At 43.0% G+C, this 20,848-nt stretch overlaps 1 protein-coding gene across 1 annotated transcript in view; it reads left to right on the forward strand.

Moving 5' to 3' along the window:
• The window catches only part of tgs1 (trimethylguanosine synthase 1), a 136,966-nt gene extending 121,259 nt beyond the window's left edge, over positions 1-15,707 (forward strand). Inside the window, exons 9-14 of the mRNA XM_084326798.1 lie at positions 1,065-1,539; positions 2,526-2,723; positions 10,525-10,668; positions 11,198-11,414; positions 13,564-13,642; positions 13,822-15,707. Coding sequence (XP_084182924.1) covers positions 1,065-1,539; positions 2,526-2,723; positions 10,525-10,668; positions 11,198-11,414; positions 13,564-13,642; positions 13,822-13,935 — 1,227 coding nt within the window. The 3' untranslated portion in view covers positions 13,936-15,707. The remainder of the gene's footprint in view (positions 1-1,064; positions 1,540-2,525; positions 2,724-10,524; positions 10,669-11,197; positions 11,415-13,563; positions 13,643-13,821) is intronic.
• Positions 15,708-20,848: the final 5,141 nt, after the last annotated feature.

Genomic DNA, 20,848 nt, shown 5'->3' on the forward strand with positions numbered 1-20,848 from the left:
CTTTTTCCTCCGATTTTCTCCCATCCCAATGTTAGTCGTTATGCCAATTCCCAATCCCCTTCCTGGTCGCTGCACACTTACCCCCCACAGTCGGTCTGGGAGAGTGGAGGCTACCACGTGCTTCCTCCGACACACGTCCAGCCAATCAACCGCTTCTTTTCACCTGGCAGCGCGGATTCTCACAGAGGGCGTAGCGTGTGGAAGGATCACACTATCCCACTTAGATCCTATCTGCGCTTAGCAGGCGCCCCGACCGAACTGTAGGAGTCGCTGTTTACAACGACCCGGACCCACCCCGCCAGCTTCTCCCACCCTCTAATACTGCCAATTGTATTAGTGTGAACGGCCAGCCAAGCTGGTGACAACCCCGGAGCTGTGAGCTGGATTCGAACAGGCGAATCCAGCCGCTCCGGGGTTGGTGACGAACGCAATCTCCGTTACGCCACCTGACCACCCCACTATGCTGTTAAATCATTTTAAATGTTTAATTGATTGACTTTCTACATTGTTTTCTTTTTTTGTATTGTGTTTTTAATTTCTCAAGGTCATTGTAAATGAGAGCTTGCTCTCAATGATCCTTTGAGATTAAATAAAGATGAATGAATGAATATTATCCAGGAATATGACACCAGTATTACATTTTTGTTGATACATTTATCATACCGCCATAGCACATAACATCAGTTGTTTCCAAACATGAATGGCTCAGAACCGAACTCTGCAACGGATGATACCTAAAGTTTAGTACTCGGAATAGACCTGTCTCAAACCCTGCCCTCTTTTCTTTATCCTCCAATCACAACTGTTGCAGTTTGTTCGAGGCAAGCAACAGAACGTGATTGGAGGATCAAGAAAAGAGGGGGTAGCGAACAGATAGGTCAGTTGGTATCTGCAGTGAAAAGGTGGTATTGAAGTATCCCTAAAAAATAAATAAATAACAAACAACAATGAATAATTTACGATTGATTTGACACCAGGAGTCAAAAAGTTCCTACTTCCTTTTACATGGATTAGGGGAAGCCGTCTTTCCCAGTGTGTTTAATCCTAAATGTCCGGTTTCTTAGGTCCAGAGTTTTCTTCAGAAGGCTCAGAGAGTGACGGATGTACACTCAGACCTCCCTGACCTCTGCCATGACCTCTCACATCAGGAGGGAGAAAGACACACAACGCAGCCTGAGGGCAAGAAGCTCACATCTCCACCATCTTCAGAAGCTGAGAGAGGAGAGGAGGAAAGAGGGGCCAAGAGGGATGACGAGGGGGAGGAAGAAGAGAGTGTGGGAAAAAAGGATGAGGAAGAGCATCAAAGTATTCCTCCGTCCGGTATAGAGATGGACAATAGTAACTATTCACCAACCAAACACACCCAACAACTCTCTACGAGGACTTGTGACGCTGATGAGGAGGAAGAGGAGCAGCAGCAGGAGGAGGAGGATGATGATGATGATAATGTTGAAGAAGAGTGGGTGAAACCCAGAAGACAGATGGTGTGTCTGGACATCCCTGACTATCTCCTGCCTGATGCACCTGAACAGGACGCAGGTGAGTCTTACATCTGCAAACAGCAGGAAATCTATATAGCAGTAGGAAGGAACATTCAGATGATTAGTAGGTGATTGATTAGAGGAAAAGCAGTGATCAAATAATAGAATTACAGTTGTTTCTCGCTGTCGTCGCACCTAATCCACGGCCGTAGCTGGAGTTGTTCAGTAGTTCCTCAAAGGACGCTGATTGGTCTGAACCACTGTGGTTCGGGCACAAGCACATAACTTGAAGCCTGGCAAGATGGATTTTTACGTGGTCTCGCGAAGTTCAAGTTCAAGTTTGTTTATTAAATATCACAATAAAATACACATACTTTATGGTGAAATGAGAGTGTGCTTCATACAGTAAAACTGAGGAGACGTGTGGTGGGAGCTCAGGTGAGTCTGTTCTGTTTCCTCTGGTGCTACGCTGCATTTTTTATAGAATGCAACGGTGATGTCAGTCTCTACATTATTGACCCTCTACTCTGCCCTGGGCTGACAGCAGACTACAGGCAGCCCTGCCTAGCAGACTATTGAAAGGGAACGTAGACTATACCACACTCCATTCACTCAGGTTTTTAGAGACTGATGTGAGATGGAGAGTGGGAACTGACACTCTTTGGTTAACAGGGGCAACTCCACCCTTCAGATGAAGAACCAGTCTGTTTTCAACAGCCAAGTTGTAGTGGCAAATAGGTAACCCGCAATTTAACTTTTCAAACAGAGGGCGGAGAATTGCTACAATTATTGGAATCTCTTAATTTGCCACGTATGCTTTTTTGTATACATACTTTGAATGTATCCTCTGTGTATCCTAGCTATTTAGGAGCAGTGGGCAGCCACAGTTTGTGAGTTTGGCACCCGCAGACCAACTCCTGTTCTAATGCCATTTCTAAGAGCAATGGCAGGAGTATGTACCTAGCATGAATGTCTTTTTTTATTTTTATATTTTTAATTTTTTATTTCTAACCATAAACTCCTTCCCCTCTGCTGTGTGTGTAGAGCCCAATGTGAAGCAGGGTAACAAGCAGCAGCAGAAGAAGAAGAAGAAGAAGAAGAAGAACAAGGGGAAGGTGCGGAGGAGAGGGAGGTGTGGCGAGATGCCTGCAGAGATCGCAGCTGAACCGGAGCTGGCTAAATACTGGGCCCAGAGGTACCGCCTGTTCTCTCGCTTCGACGATGGCATCAAACTGGACCACGGTGAGCCTGGGGAACAATATTTCTTAATGTACTTCTACTTGTGAGGATTTTTAACTAAATTCCATTGACTACATCAGGGGTGGCCAACCAGTCAGAGACTAAGAGCCACAAAAAAATGACTGTGGTACCACAAAGAGCCACACCATATACCAGCGTTTCTCAACCTTTTTTTTCAGTCACGGCACCCTTCATGTGTTTATAGGTCTCACCCTCTGGCCTCTGAAGTTGCTAATGTCTTTTTTATTTGGGCCTCACAGGGTTAAAAGTACCCTGTGAGACCCACGGTTGCAAAATTACAAAATCACTTTTAGCCATTTAAAAAAATAATGTTTATTTAAAAAATGTTAAAGGGGAACTATTTTACTATTTCTTTCACTATTTGGGCACTTTTACACAATTCCTGTGAGTCTATGGAACACCTAGGTTTTTTTCAAAAAAAAATGCATTGTTTTGTATTTCTAATCAAGTACAAAAAACCGCATTTTTCTACCTCAAGATCTTAAGCCGTTTTGAGGCTGGGCTCCAACCACTGTGTGGCCTGGTGCCAACTGCCACATCAACTGCCACATTATTATGCAGCTGAGAAATCTCTGACATCACAGATATGCACATTTTCAGATGACTCAGTTCAGTGAGGGTGAATATTGTGAGAGGAGAATTGGAAGAATTCGCCAATATGAGAATTAGAGACATATATCCTATTAATATAAGTCCACATAGCTAAGAAACAATGGTAAACACTGAAAAAAGCCATTTATAAGATAGTTCCCCTTTAAGCACATGTATAGTCAATTGGTCCTGTTGTTCAGCCTCACAATGCTATTTGATAGTAAATGTGTTTATATGTCCCACCCTCTGGCCTCTGAAGTTGCTAATTTCTTTTTAATTTGGGCCTCACAGGGTTAACCTCTTAAGCCCGAGATATACAGTAAAAGTGTATATTTTCAGCATTATGTTTGTTTACCAATTATTTTAACTGTTATTAGTGAAATATAAGATTATAGAAATCTCAGGGCATTGAGTCGGAAACCGGCGCATATTGACAGGAGGAAGTGGCACAGCCAAAAGTGAGTAGTCTTTTGACTACTCTTTCAAATTTCGAAAAACTACCCTACCCAGCTCACACCAGCCCCTGTCAATCATCTGACTTCTGGATTTACTTTTTAATTTCTCTTATTTTTTGGGATTATCTCCCACAAACCTGAACGTTATTGCCATAAAACAGAACGCAGTTAGTTTCTCTACCTTTCTGTGAACGTCTTGCAAAAAACGGTGTTGCAATATGATGAAGAATGGTGGAGAAATTTACATTATAAAAAAGATGGCAGAATTCAGTACTGTATCTACAAAACCTTCTGTTTAATCATCTTCCCTTTATTCATTTGCTTAGATTTTTCAGGTCTGGTCAATTTTAGCATGGTGTTATTTACAGTCAAAGATAAAAAAAAATTTAAATAGAATTGATATTCTCCTTTGGTTCATTACAATTTACTCAAGCCTAGTAACAGACACACTATTTCTGACACTGATCCATATATGTCCCTAGATTCAGATACCAAGAACATGCAAATGGACCATTTAAAAAAAATTGTAAATGTTTATTCTACGTCCTTATGGAATGAGTGACATAAAAAAAAAAAAAAGTAAAAAAAAAAAAAAAATTATGGATGGAAGAGCCGCACATTGACGGGCAAAGAGCCGCATGCGGCTCGCGAGCCGCGGGTTGGCCACCCCTGGACTACATTAATCCCCTAGCCCCTTACCCTAAACTAAACCCCTAGCCCTAAAATGGCCTACCTTAGAATGAGGATCTGCAAAATGTCCTCAGATATACTTATTTAATTTTTTTATTTTAATTTTTTTTATTTTTTGTATCTCTCTTTCTCCGATTTTTCTCTGTTTTCTCCCCGTCCCAATTTAGTCGTTATGCCAATTCCCCCCACCCCCTCCCCTACCTGGTTGTTGTGCGCATGTTCTCCTACTGGTCGGTACAAGGGAACCCTGAAGTATCCGCACGCTTCCTTTGACACATGCGGCGACAGCCAGTGGCTCTCTTCTCACCTGGCAGCGAGGGCTCTCATTGGTGAAGTGTAACGCATGGGAGGTCACGCTGCCTTCCTCAAGTCCTGCCTCCGCTGAGCAAGCGCCCAGACCTGACCTGTAGGCGTCGCTGTCCACAACGCCAGTTCCCCACCCACGGCTTCCTTCCCCCTAACCCAGCCAAACGAGTTAGTATAGCGATTAGCCCAAGCCAAGGCAATGCTGACTCCGGGAGTCGAGACCGCAGTATACTTCTTTAACATGTTTCTGTATCTGTGTTTGGAGGACATTTGGAAGTACCCATCCTCTCTTGTGCGTGTTCAGATCTTAAAACACAGAGCTATACTGTTATACAGAGCCTTTATGTGCTGCAGTCAGTCACTCACAAATAAGGGGGTGGGGGGAACAATCGATCGCTATCATTATATTTTGCATGCCGATATTATATCGATACACTGAAAAATTATTGGAATGAGGTGAACTGACTGATGATAAAACCAATGATGTACAGTATTATATACTTTTATTGCAGATGCTAACAATGTTTTCTGTTTTCTGTGCAGACTTTTGAAGGAAAGTATATATATGTATATATATATATTAGTGCTGTCAATTGATTAAAATATTTAACTCGATTAATCGCATGATTGTCCATAGTTAACTCGTAATTAATCGCAAATTAATAGCTTTTTTTCTTTTTTTTCTACCTTAAACGGATCTTCTTCAAGTTCCAAGTTTTAATACTCTTATCAACATGCGAGTCAACAAATGCTTGCTTTATGCAGCCATTTAACACAAAAGGATGACCCTCATGCATTGCAAATTTGCATCAAATTCAAAACAGAGTGATGCACAAAATAACTTACAAGAAAATAATAATTTAAAACAATGAATAAAGTGTGCATGAAATAATAGGGGAAAGAAAACGTTAGGAACTTGTTACATTCACACACACAAGGGCTGAGTAATCACACACCCCCCTCTCTCTCTCACACACACTCTCCCAGCTCTCTTTCTCTCTTGCCCCTTCCTCATCTCTCTCACCCCCCTCTCTCTCTATATATCTCACACACACACTTCAGAAACAAACATAGTATCAATGAGAGCATCAACAATACACTTGAGTGAAGTCTAGTAAAAAAAAGAATAGTGGCGATAATAGAATCGGGCAATAACGCGTTAATACCGCGTTAACTTTGACAGCCTTAATATATATATATATTATATAAAGCAATGCATCACAATATATATTGCATTACTGTGATATGACAATATCATGCCTCTAATACCCTGATAATATGGTATCGTGGGGCGTTATCTCTCTTTCTCTCTTAGAATTTACTTTACCTCGCAACTCACATTTCTCTCTCTCTCCCCCCTCCCCTTCTTCCTCCCAGCAAGAAAAGATAAGAAAGTTACAGGATTTGTGTTGTGTACAGACACGGTCAACCAGACAACTGTATTAAAGTCCATACAGTAGCTACTGTATTACAATGCTCTCAAGACGGTTTGGGGTCATCTTGCAGAATTATTTATGTATTTATTGATTTTATATATACGGTATAATATATATTTTTTAGCTTTCTTTTGTGAGAGATATTTTGTGCTGACAGACACGGAGTGTATGATAGATTGAGCCTGAAGGGTAAGGTAACGTATTCAGCCCTATTTCCTAGGTTTCCTAGCAATTGTCTTTCTCAATGACGTGCACATACCTGAACACACACGCATACACACCCAAATGCTCTCTCTCTCGCACACACAGATGGACTCAAACACACACACAGACACACATTAGGTATTCTGTTTGAGAGAGAGATCAGAGTAGAGTTAACTCCTGTCTTGTTCATGTAGGAGCGACATGAGATGAGATGAAATTAATGATTTCTTCCTGCATAGTCACACAAGATCCAACCAGTCACAAATTGTCGAGAGGTGGTCCCAATAATATAATAATATAATATAATAAGTACCCTACGTATGAGTGGAGTGTGTGTTGTTAAACTTTTAAACGTTCCAGTTATATGGGACAGGCCCTTAATTCCTTTCAAACAAAACTCTTGCTCAGCAAAGATGGGAAATACTATCAAATTGTTATTTAAACCAGTATGAATATTACATATAACATTTTTAAATATATATATATAATGTAAAAATGTGGCTATCGGATAACGTATCAATTTTGAATCATTCATTTGATCTCACATTTGATCTTACTCTGAGAGACGGAGAAGATTTTACTTTGTTTTCAGTTGCCTCTTGCCATCAGGTTCAGCACTGGACAGAGCCCACCCATAATACAGTGCTGCTGGCACATACAGGCTGGATCTCATGTCCAGTTCAGCACTGGACAGCCCCCAGCCACAATACAGTGCTGCTGGCCTATCTCTCATTGCCCAGTTCAGCACTGCACAGTGCCCAGCCACACACAAATCTGACAAACACTGCCTTTATTTCCAGCCAATAGAAGGCTTTTCATTTTTACGTTTTACGGTACATACACCCACCCATTGTTCCACTCATCCATCAATCCATCTACCTATCCCTCCAACCATCCATTATCTAATATTCCACTACATAAATACTATGGTCAATCACTACATTATTTCTGTGGTAAATCTATGGTGGGTATGAAAAATCACTACAGCATTTCAGCGCTAAGTCTTGATAATGTGTACGAAGAAAAACACAGCAATAGTATAGGTTTTTGCTATCGTTCATTTTCCTATCGGTGTGTCTATCCATCCATCCATCACAGTTCTATTTAAAACATCTCTCCCTCTCATCAGCCATGATGGAGTGATGGAGGGAGGGAGGGAGTGAAGGGAGCCGTGAAGCACTAAGGAAGAGCAGAGAATGTTGTCTCATTTTCTGCCGGCTTGGCAGGTGTTGACTCTCCCAGGAGGTGATAGAACAGGCAGAAAGAAAGAGAGATAGCAGGAGAGAGAGATAGCATGAGAGAGAGAGAGAGTAACTGGTTGAATAATGAATGAATGGCTGAATGTATAGGACTTTAAAATATAGAGGGTAGCCACGTTCCTCCTCCACCACCAATGTGCAGCACACAACCTTGGGCAAAGCTGCAGCTGCTATACACCAGCACCAGGTGCCAACACATACACACAGTGACTGAACACCGTGGAAGACGAGGATTGGTTTCAGCTAATTAAATAGAGGAATGATTTGGTGGCCTTGATGTCAGAGACCCGATTGGTTAATTAGTCCAGAGAGAGAGAGAGGATAAAAGACAAGTTGAGAGGTAAAGTACATTCTAAGACGGAGAGGGAGAGATAAAGGAAAGGTAACGGAGGGATGGCAGACAAGTGTCTCAGAGGAGAGAGCATCCTCTGACAAGTCTTCTACTCACCGTTCCGCAGTGGTAATAAACACACACATGCACTGCACACAAATCGACAGCAAAGATGTAAATGCACATATGGACATACACAAGCGCACAAACGCATCCACGTGCACACACGATCGCACACACAAATACACAAGCATTTTACAATCCTATAAGCACAAACACACCCTTGTGATTGACGAGGATTTTATGTGCTGTGTTTTTTATACCAGACATATTGGAGTTACACCGGTTCCTGACAGGGAGCGACGCGAGCGAGCGTGATTGCGAAAATGATTAAAATGTATTCGTTTCAATCAGACTATCCTGACCTACCGCGAGCGACAGCGAACTGAGCGGCGATGTCGCTCCCCCCTCAAATATTCGCTCGCTGTGTCTCTAGTTGAGCGATTACGCGGCCGAGTCCCGCCCCTAAACACTTTTTTGATCCACTTTTTCTCCCATTTTTCTATATTTTCTCCCATCCCAATTTCGTATCATCCAATTCAACCCTCCCCTGTCATGAACGCTGTTTCTTGCCTCCCACAAGCCGGCTGCAATGTGGACTAAGTCATACATAGCACAAGTCCCCTCCGGTACTTGAGGTAACAGCAGTCGCATCTTTTCACATGCGCAGCTCGATCTCTCAGTGGCGAGGAGTAACGCGTGGGAGGCTCACGCTGCCCCCGACACTTCCTGATTCTACTGCGCAGGCGCACCAACCGACCTGTAGGAGACGCGGTCCACAACGCCCAATCCCCACCCTTCAGTGTCCCTCCCCGTAATACGGCCAATGTGTATTACTGCGGACGACCAGCTAAACTGAAAACAATGTGGAGAGCTGGATTCGAACACGCGAACCCAGCGTCTCCACATTGGTGGCGAGTGCCTTGCCCACTACACCACCTAACCGCCCCACCCCTAAACACTTTTTATTGGTCGAGAATCGCAGGCTGCTTTGCCCCTGTGCTTCCAGGTAAATACACACACACAGACACACTCGGACAAGCGCCGCGTCATATCAGGACAGTGTCGCGCGCGTTTTCGTCTCCAGTTCGCTCGCTCGCTGCCTGTCAGGAACCCAAGCTCAGGAATACAGCGTCATCTGATGGGTTCTTTGTTATTTTATTTTATTTATTATATTATAGTGATATTTTCACTTTTCAGCACAAACTTCACAGACTTTCACAAAGCACTTAATCAGATAACTCATGAAATGCCATTGAATAATGCATGCTATTTTGTTCATAATTAACTATTTTCATCACCAATATTGCTATTGGTTTGTTAAATATTCCCCTGGGAGGCTTCCCTCTTTGAAAGCGGACAGAGGCCACCTCAAACAGGTGGACCAGGGTGTGGTTGTTTGGTGCAGACCCAGGGTTTGTTTCCAATGTTCACACCAAACCCAAATGAACCGCACCAAGAGGGTAAACGCTCCAAGCTGCCCTAAAAAGGTTTATAAACCACAGATCTTTTGTATTCTTATAAGGGAGAAAGGAAAAGGGAGAATGTTTTTTTGTTTGTTATTCAGTTAGTTTGATTGATTGAAAATGTTATTAACAGATTGCAGAATGGGTACAATACAGTACAGCTCAATACACACAATTGTTAAGGGGATGCAGACCAGAGAAATACTTTCGTCTTGTTTACATCAGGGTCACCCATTTTCAATTCATCATAACATATATGACATACAGATAGTGCCAATGTTCTCTTCCTTACACCCATGAATTGGCTTCTTGCTGTGATGATTAGGCATAATGTTCTTCTGGCACTTATTATAAGTCTCTCTCTGGATAAGAGTGTCTGCTGAAACCCTAAATATAATGTAAATGTGTGTACAGTAGTAGGTCTCCCCCAGTGGTGATTGTGTGTGTTACAGGGACTGAGTCACATCTCTGCAAGGATGACGTCTTCTTTTCTACACAGTGCCTATGGGGAATGTAACACCATCCACACACACATGCAGACCAAAGACCGGGCTGGGCAATATGATCACCTTGGTAACAATCAGGGGTGTACTGTTGAAAATACAGAATCGGAAATTCTATTTTCTTTTACAGTATCGAAATGTCAAACCGTGTTGATGATTTTCCTCTCTCTTTCATTTCCCCCATGTCTGTAGTATCAACTAGGCGTTTGCCTGCACTTTACATTTCAATGTAAAGGGGAACGGGAGAGTACACTACAGCACACACAGAGAACAGAACACTCCATAGCCCGTTGAGTAACCAGGACGACCTAAATGACCACTTTTCGAAGTGAGGACTGACCAAAATGTCCTCACTTCCCCAGAAAGCATCATGTCTTGTGTTCAGAACTCCTTACTATAGCAGGGTAATAGTGACGTCCTCTCAAACAGTAACAGCTACAGTACATGTCTCATCTTGTGCTCTCTGTCTGTCTCTCTCTCAGAGGGCTGGTTCTCTGTGACTCCAGAGAAGATAGCGGAGCACATCGCTCTGAGGGTCCAGGAGAGCTTTGACTCCCACCTGATCATAGACGCCTTCTGTGGTGTCGGAGGAAATTCCATCCAGTTCGCCCTCACTGGGAAGAGAGGTAAGCTAATCGTGTGTGTGTGTGTGTGTGTGTGTGTGTGTGTGTGTGTGTGTGTGTGTGTGTGTGTGTGTGTGTGTGTGTGTGTGTGTGTGTGTGTGTGTGTGTGTGTGTGTGTGTGTGTGTGTGTGTGTGTGTGCGCGTGTGCACACTTACATTATCAAACTTGCTAGGATTGAAATAACAAGTGACCAATCCTCTCTTATAAAAAGGCCTATTTTTGTATGATTTTACAGACATAATAACATATTTTATTGTTTGTGACTTTGTGTGTTGTTAGCATCACATTTTGGATGTTTTCACATACATGATAATAAAGGCACCAAACCCCATACTGGTCTCAGATATGAGAGCGAAACCAGACAGGAACAGGGTCTGGGTATCAGCTATCAGGAAGATACTAGACAGGGTCTGGGTATCAGGAGAATCTCCCTGAAGTACTAAGATATGAAGAGCCATGTGCAACTGTTCAGTAAAAGCAATAGATCTGATTGGTCTGTTACTCCTAATCCTCTCCCTTTCTTTCTTCCAGTCTTGGCCATAGACATTGACCCTGTGCGGCTGGACTTGGCTCGTCACAACGCGGCAGTCTACGGCGTGGCCGACCGCATCGACTTCATACAGGGAGACTTCCTGCAGCTGGCGCCACATCTCCATGGAGACGTGGTCTTCCTGTCGCCGCCGTGGGGCGGGCCCGACTACCTCACGGCTGAAGTGTTCAACATCAAAACCATGATGGAGCCTGATGGATATCCTTTCACTGGCTGATGGAGGGATGTGCTTGAGCTTTATGTACACATACTGACAAATGTGTCTAGAAGACTATAGTGTGTGTGTGTAGGGGCGCGAGAGACGCCAGGGACATTCTGGATGAAAGTTGCACCTCTAGTTGTCGTTATGGTGCAGCATTAACACATTCGGGGCCTCGGGTTAACTCGCCATGCTCTGGGCGCCAAACCCGAGATATCTCAGGTTTTAATCGTTATTTCTTTTATTCGCTATTGCCATTCATAATTCATCGGGGCAGCCTGTGCAGGCTGTTCTGAGTGTGTCTGAGATTGCAGACGGTCAATACTAACGCCTTGCGGCCGCTATTGCACTCCATTTGAAATGATGTAGTTTGTTTTCTGGGCTGAGCCGTGCGGGCGGGGCCAAAATTCTCCGGCAAGACGAGTGCTTACAACGATGCATCGACTAGGCTGCCCCCCCCCCCCCCCCCCCCCCCCCCCCCTCGTTCATATGCAATGCCGGATAACGTGGGACGGACTGCCGCGACCAGTACTTGGAATGGCGATCAGATAATTGGTGTTTTCCCCTCCATGCTTTTTTATCTGCACCTAAAAGTACCTACCGTATTGAGCCTGTATCTCCCTCTCCTTCTCTCTCACACACACACACACACACACACACACACACACACACACACACACACACACACACACACACACACACACACACACACAGTGCAGTGACAGGTACAAAAGAAAGAATTGAGTGCATACGTGATCAACGAAACAGTCATCAAACAACTGTCGAGCAGCCAATAAATATGATGTTACAGAGAGTAATGTTAGAAGATGGCGAGCCCAAAAAGACCAGTCAGAGGTGTTAAAAACAATGCATTTTTTTATAAAAGATGATTTTACCAAAAGATGATAAAAATGTGCCTACATTGAATAAAACAATGTGTTTTATTATCATTATTTTCAAATACAATTATTTTCTTTATAAAAACAAGATTTGGACTTTTAGTAGTAATTAGTCTGGAAAAATGGTCGTCTTATATTTGGGCCAATATGGTAATTTGTGAGTTGCGTCACACTGCACTCAAGGGCGAACACCAAACAAATCTATTTTGAGTACCCCGCCCCTCCCCCATCTTTATACAAACTGTAAATTCGCGGGTACTTTAATATGTCAATCAAATCAACCCACCCCCAAAGGTGCGTTGCAATTGGACATTTGTAATATTGCGGAAGCTGTTTCTGTGGGTGTTTAAGGTTAGGGTTAAGGTAAGAGTTGACAACCACCCCCAGGGCGGAATGGCGTGGAAATAGGTCATCCTGATGTTCGTTCTTGGTTCATCCAGAATGTCCCTGGTGACTCTTCTAGTTGCATCAACATGTTTACTAGGAGTGAGTGTAAAGTATTAGTAGAATGGAGTGATGATACAGAACAGCAGGGAGGAAGGAGTGTAAAGTATTAGTAGAATGGAGTGATGATGATACAGAACAGCAGGGAGGAAGGAGTGTAAAGTATTAGTAGAATGGAGTGATGATGATACAGAACAGCAGGGAGGAAGGAGTGTAAAGTATTAGTAGAATGGAGTGATGATGATACAGAACAGCAGGGGGAAGGAGTGTAAAGTATTAGTAGAATGGAGTGATGATGATACAGAATAGCAGGGGGGAAGGAGTGTAAAGTATTAGTAGAATGGAGTGATGATGAATTTGATGATACAGAATAGCAGGGGCAAGGAGTGTAAAGTATTAGTAGAATGGAGTGATGATGATACAGAACAGCAGGGGGAAGGAGTGTAAAGTATTAGTAGAATGGAGTGATGATGATACAGAATAGCAGGGGGAAGGAGTGTAAAGTATTAGTAGAATGGAGTGATGATGATACAGAATAGCAGGGGGAAGGAGTGTAAAGTATTAGTAGAATGGAGTGATGATGATAGAGAACAGCAGGGGGGAAGGAGTGTAAAGTATTAGTAGAATGGAGTGATGATGATACAGAACAGCAGGGGGGAAGGAGTGTAAAGTATTAGTAGAATGGAGTGATTATACAGAATAGCAGGGGGAAGGAGTGTAAAGTATTAGTAGAATGGAGCGATGATACAGAACAGCAGGGAGGAAGGACGGAACACTTCCATTTGTTCGCCTTAACGGTTGGCACCTTTGAGATCTTCCGCTTGTCCAAACTGATATCCGACAACATCGTCTACTTCCTCCCCCGTAACGCTGATATGGACCAGGTGTGTTGCTGTACTGTGTGTTTTACAAAACGTCTTCAAAACTATGTTGAACCTTTGAAACTTTTGAATCTTGTGTTTTTATTATTATTAGCATTTTGAAACGTGGACAGTGCCACAGTATTAAATTGCCCCCGTTGTATTGATCATGTGTTCTCCCCCTCTCGTCTCTCCTGTCCCAGGTGGCCTCCCTGACGGGGCCTGGAGGGAAGGTGGAGGTGGAGCAGAACATCCTCAACAACAAGCTGAAGACGATCACAGCTTACTTCGGCAGCCTGATTAAGTCTGACGGCTAGAGGAACAAGCCCTGTGTTTCTCCTGGTAGCATCTTGATTCATTGCGTTGTGTCGACGATGGCCGTCGATATGAACAGTGTCTGTGTTTCCCCCAAAAGTAGGACGTGGATGTGAAAAAAGACCAAGTCCCCGGAGGCGCTGGTCTGATTTGTACACAATTCCCAACAAGAGCTTCTGGGTTTCCCAGATGAGTTAGTTGGGTGTTTCCTGCTCTTACTCTCACTTGGTTTGGAGTTTGATGCACGTTTGAGGGGTGTTCTTCTCTCAGGGCACCGTTAAGTCAAATTGGAATATCTGCAAAGGTATATATGTTTTGTACGGAAGCGTATTGCTGCCACACCAGAAACAGAAAAAAAATATCCGTATCACGTTATAACGTGATAACTTCATGTTTTAACATAAAAATGTCACGTTATAACGTGATAACTTCTTGTTTTAACATAAAACATTTCACGTTATAACGTGCTAACTTCTTGTTTTTACATAAAACGTTTCACGTTATAACGTGAAAATCATGTTTGAATAAGGAAACGATGTGCGCCGTATGCATGATTTTTTTCCGTAGCCGTAGTTTGCGAAGACGCTCTCATTGGCTAGCCCGCGTACAGCGAAGACCCTCTCTGATTGGTTTAGCTCCGACGGCCTCTGGGATAGAAATGTCCGCCTTGTACACACAAGATTGTTCACACATTACATATATATTCTCCTAGAATACATATTTATGGACCACCAGCCCTGATTCCAAACTCTAAGCATAACCCACTTCGAAAGAGGGCCAAAGCATAACCACTTCGAAGCAGAGAATATATATGTAATGTGCCGCACATTATTATGTGCGTCGGGACATTTCTATCCCAGAGCCAGATTCATTCTTCCTTCTGTACAGCCCCATGCATTTTAACACCCGTCTAGTGTACGCATACTCATCACAATATCATCCACCGTGCTCAATAATAGCATAATATCGCCATGTCTCAACCCAAGCATGAAGTAGAATTTAATCAAATCATGTACACCATAATTCCTAAATGTTCCGGTCTCGCAGACATGATTTTCACATTATAACGTGAAACTTGTTATGTTAAAACATTTCATTTCATTTCAAACCTTTATTTATACTCGTGAAAGCACTGAGGTTTCCCTCATTTACAGTGATGACGAGTTAACAAAGGACACAAATATCATAGCAGTTAATAATTACAATGAATTACAATTACTACAATGATGGATTAAAAACAATTACATGATTCAGTACATAGGTCAAGTGCAATGCCTTTAAACTCCATGAATGACGGGAATGTTCCGAGCTTTAGAGTCTTTTGCAGGGTATTCCATGTGTATGGAGCATCGTAGGAGAAGGCAGATTTTCCAAGCTCAGACCGAACTCGAGGCACCCTGAGCACAAGCCGATCATTCGAACGAGTTTGGTAGGTGACAGCACTCCAGACCAACAAAGATGTAATATAAGGTGGAAGTTTGCCAATAATTGCTTTGTAGATAAAAAGATACCCATGATAACTACGTCGCAACGAGAGAGATGGCCAGCAAGAAGTGATCACGTTATAACGTGAAACTTTTATGTTAAAACAAGAAGTTATCACGTTATAACGTGATACGGATATTTTTGTTCTGTTTCTGGTGTGGCAGCTATTGCTATTCTGTAGGTTTGACATAATTCACTTGTGTTATACTATTGTATTAAATGTTACTATTTTTTTATTATATGCTTGTGTTTGATTGTACAGTATAACCGATTAAAACGTAATTTTTTCCATGATGTGTGTTCATAATCCACATGCACTTGCACTGTTATGTATGTGTATAGAAAATACAGAGGTTATTGTATGTACAGTCAGGTGCATAATTATTTGGACATTGACACAATTTTGGCCCTGTACACCACAATGGACTTGAAATGGAACAATCAAGATGTGATGTAAGATTTTCAGCTTTTATTTTAGGGCATTTACCAAACCAGGTGAACAGTGTAGCAATTACAACAGTTTCTACATGTGCACCCCCCTTTTTAAGGGACCAAAAATAATTGGACAAACTAGCAACCTATAAATAAAATGGTCACTTTTAATACTTTATTGCAAATCATTCACTGCTTGAAGTCTGGAACCCATAGTGTAACTGAGGGGTACAATTACCTGACTGTATTGAGAGTATGGTATCATTAAACCACTACTGAGTTATGTACTTTAATTACTGGCCATACAGTACACGGTATATATGATGAACACCCACACAATAACACGGCTTAACAAAGAAAGTCCTGTTTGGAATATTTATTAGAAGAGCAGCAATATTAGATTACAGTGTTGAGAATTAGGGTCGCGCTTGTATGGCGAAGAATGTGCATGAATAGGTCAAGAGCGTAAGTCCATGAGCATATTACGATGGGGATAATTAATACCACCTGTAGCATAAGAATTATATAAGGCACACTCGTAGGTCAGCTGGAGATACTAAGGGGGTTCCCTCCGGTTGTAAGCCAGCAGGGGAGAGGAATTTTCGGGAGCAAAAGTCTGGATCAACGAGGAATAAAGAGACTCCAGGTACAGGAGACGGTGCAATAATCCCTTGGTCCTTAGACAAAGCAACAGCTATACTCCGGTATGCACTGCAGCATGGATGAAAGCTAGCCAGCCTCTGGGTCCTAGAGGCGGGCTCGACAGGGCTCCTCACAGGGTAGATCCCACACGGTAGTGGGGGTAGACGGTTCTCTGCTCCAGCAGCCACAGTACCAAAGCAATATAATCCAGCCGAAAAGGGCTCTGCATTCGTCGGTGTAGGTTATCCAGTGTACATATCCACACGGTTCTCGTCTAGGCCTCCTCGGATGGCGGCACAAGGTTAGGCCGCCCAGCCTGGATAAGCGCACTAGCTCGGTACGATGAAACGGTGGTAATGCTGGTCACTGTAGAACGGTAGCCGCACGATACACTATACATAATAGACTATTACTTTATAGGCTATTACTTTATAATAGAATAAGTCGAACTCGACGATACAGAGTTAAACTCTGACACTTTAGCTATCAATTCGTACGCGGTCTCAAGGCTCTATTTAGGGGCAAAAAGGGCCCACTTCACAGCACGTTGTATCGTGGTGAAGGCTTCAACTTGTTGGGGTAACTCGTTTTAGGATAAGTGCTGCTGTATCCACCTGCGCCGTATTTATACGTAAGATGAATAATCTAGTGCCAACCTCATTTCTGTCTCGTATTACTGCGCAAACCTGGGCATGTTGAGACATGTCTTAGCGGTGACTTTGAACTAGACATTGGGGGTATGGCCGTTGGCGCCTAGGGGGTCGCTGTCCAATAGGAGAACGAATATTATGGTCTGGCCTGTACCTAGGTAAAGGGATATTCTGTGTATATGTACAAAGAATATACAAGGGATATCAGACGATATACAAATATTATACAATATATCTCAAGTAATAAATATATATATTCGGTTTAATCTGACCCTTTGTAACACATAGACATCACCAGATGCTGGGTTTCGTCCCTGGTGATGCTCTGCCAGGCATCTACTGCAACGGTCTTCAATTCCTGTTTGTTCTTGGGGCATTTTCCCTGCAGTTTGGTCTTCAGCAAGTGAAATGCATGCTCAATTGATTTCAGGTCAGGTGATTGACTTGGCCATTACATTACATAACATTCCACTTCTTTGCCTTAAAAAACGATTTTGGTTGCTTTCGCAGTATGCTTTGGATCATTGTCCATCTGCACTGTGAAGCGCCGTCCAATGGGTTCTGAAGCATTTGGCTGAATATCGGCAGATAATATTGCCCGAAACACTTCCGAATTTATCCTGCTGCTTTTGTCAGCAGTCACATCATTAATAAATACAAGGTCAGACATTTACATTTTCCATGCCCACGCCATAACACTACCACCACCATGCTTCACTGATGAGGTGGTATGCTTTGGATCATGAGCAGTTCCTTCCCTCTCCATACTCTTCTCTTCCCATCATTCTGGTTGATCTTTGTCTCATCTGTCCATGGCATGTTGTTCCAGAACTGTACAGGCTTTTTAACACTTTAACTGCCGAAAACGCCGGAACTCGTCATTCCCCGCCATGCTCAAGTTGCAGAGGACGCCGTAACTCGTCTTTGATATCAATATTTCAAAAATCTGTGATTGAAATCATATTTCCGTTCTGGAGCCTTGACACACAGTGCTGATCTCCTCTCAACCCTCTAGCGGTTCAAGAGCGCCATCTGGTGGCCGATCGGCAGATCGAAACCGGATATTAACCTTTAACCCGGCAGGACTCACTCCATATGGGGTCCGGGCACTCGCTAATGTTAGAGAGACTCCGTCTTCACACAGTGAACATCGATCGGTGGAAATAACTCGAAAAAACAACATGATTTGGACGTATATACTATTATACAACCTGGAAATGGATCGGGTATTTCAACATCCCATAATGGAAAACTGTCTACTCCACGCTGATTGCCCAACGGCCCGAGGAGACTGGGGTGAGTTTTAGCGTGTAGTATTACCGTGTTCGATATAAACTGCTATGATGAACATATGACCCACATTAGATGAATGGTATAATGTTGCCCACGGAATTATAAATGCCCCCTCGCCCATCCGGTCAACATCAGATGACGTGTAGTAACTCCTAGAAGTACATCCAGTTGACATTTTTTTTATCTCGCACAGATTCCTACCAAACTGTATTTGATCATCAATATAATGCATTTGGGGCTATAAATCACGTTCTGGAGAAAGCTGCAGAAAGAGATGAAAACATACTTATACTTTAGACCATATTTTAGTATGAATATGTGAATGAAAAAGTTTAACGTTGCTACACCATGAACAATACATATAGGACATTGAATGGGCCCTAATAATGGCAATCTAGCAATAGAATTTAAAAAGTTATAGCCCTGCAAAGAAGGGGAACTTCTCCATGTTAAATAGAGCTGGCAAGGGATGGTATATCATGAATTTAACCCATGGCAATCAAAGTGTTAAGATGTTTTTTGGCAAACTTTGGTGAAGTCTTCTCTTGATTCTTTGCTTTGGCACAGATATGCCTCCCTCCGGCGGCTGGGTGGCGCAGTGGACATTGCGCTTGTCACCAACGCAAGAGACACCGGGTTCGACTCCGGCTGTCGGCGTTGCCTCCGGCTTGGGCCAGCCGTCATACTAACTCAATTGGCAGAGTTAGCGGTGGAAGTCGATGGGTGGTAATCTGGACGTTGTGGACAGCGACTCCTACAGGTCGGTTGGGGACGCCTGCACAGCAGAGACAGGAAATGGCGGGGGTAGTGTGAGCCTCCCACACGTTACACCTCGCCAATGAGAGTCCGCGCTGGCAGGTGAAAAGATGTGACAGGCTGCCTCCTCGTGTATCAGAGGGGACATGTGATGCAAGGATTCTATCCTCCCTACAACCGGCCAGTGGGGGGCATATGTGAGCAACGTTCAAGACAGGGGAGGGGAGAATTGGCACAGTGGAATTGGGATGGGAGAAAAATAGAAAGGAGAAAAAGTGGATACAAAAAAAATATATGCCTACCTCCTGGAGAGTGTTCTTGATGTGGCCAAATGTTGTGAAGGGGTCACCAGGGAAATAATCCACCACAGTTGTTTTCTGTGGTCTTTTGGTGTTGCTGAGCTCACCAGTGTGGTCTTTCTTTTTAAGAATATACCAAACAGTTGATTTGGCCACACATCATGTTTTTGCTATCTCTCTGATGGGTTTGTTCTGGTTTTTCAGCCTAATGGTGGCTTGCTTAACTGATATTGAGAGTTGACACCAACAGATTCCAAATGTAAATACCACACTTGAAATGAACTCTAGACCTTTTATCTGCTCCTTGTAGATTGAATATTGAGGGAATGGAACAGCTGAGCAACCAATTGTCTAATTACTTTTGGTCCCTTAACACTTTGAGCCCCATGCTTAGCAGTTATCTCTACCGCTAGATGGCTAGCTTGATAGTAGTTTCCGCAGTGTTTCACTATATTTGCAAAGCTGTGTGTGTTCTGTATTATAGCTGTGGAGGCAATGGCTCATTTGACAGAAATTACTTGTAGTGCAACATGGAATTTATTTTTTGTTTCTACACACTAGTTTATTACACGCTAAACATTGCCCATTTCCAAGATAATCCAGTCTTTTTTCATAGATCGCGAAATAAAACGTGTTATGTGCAATAAGCCCGAATCGTTCTGGTTGATTCCCTGAACCCCCAAATACTCCCAAATCAAAGGTATATAACATGTATATATGTACCTTCACAAAATCATCAAGGGGGGGGGGGGGGCGTTTTAAAATCAAAACTGTGATCGTGTTTGCCGAGCATGATTTACATCCGGTGAAACAGAACTGTGATCGTTAGAAAAACACGTTTCAGATTCCGTAAAATGGACATAGAATATACCTTACCTTAGCCACCTTAGCCACTTGAACCATTTAAGGGCTATGCCTCTGATGCCCACCCACTGTTCAAGGCGGGCAATTAAAATCTCATGGTCCACCGTGTCAAATGCGGCCGACAGGTCTAAAAGGACCAGGACAACACAGTCACTGGAATCAGTAGCTAAAAAGATGTTATTAAACTCTTAAAAGTGCCGACTCAGTGCTGTGCAGGGATTTAAAACAAGATTGGAAAACATTGAATATTGTGCTTGTTTAAAAAATTCATTCGCTTAGTATAGACAATTTTCTCAAGGATCTTTGATAAAAATGGCAGTTTGGAGATGGGCCTAAAGTTTGCCATGGCTGCAGTGCAGGATCAAGCCCAGGCTTCTTGATCAAGGGCTGCACAACCGTATGTTTAAAAAGTGCCGGGACCACACCAGAGGACAGGCTGCTATTTATAATGTTAAGTACAGTAGGCCCAACAGCTGGGAAGACTTCCTTAAAGA

The sequence above is a fragment of the Notolepis coatsorum genome (assembly GCF_963971535.1).
Source record: "Notolepis coatsorum genome assembly, chromosome: 13".
Taxonomy (NCBI): Eukaryota; Metazoa; Chordata; class Actinopteri; order Aulopiformes; family Paralepididae; genus Notolepis; species Notolepis coatsorum.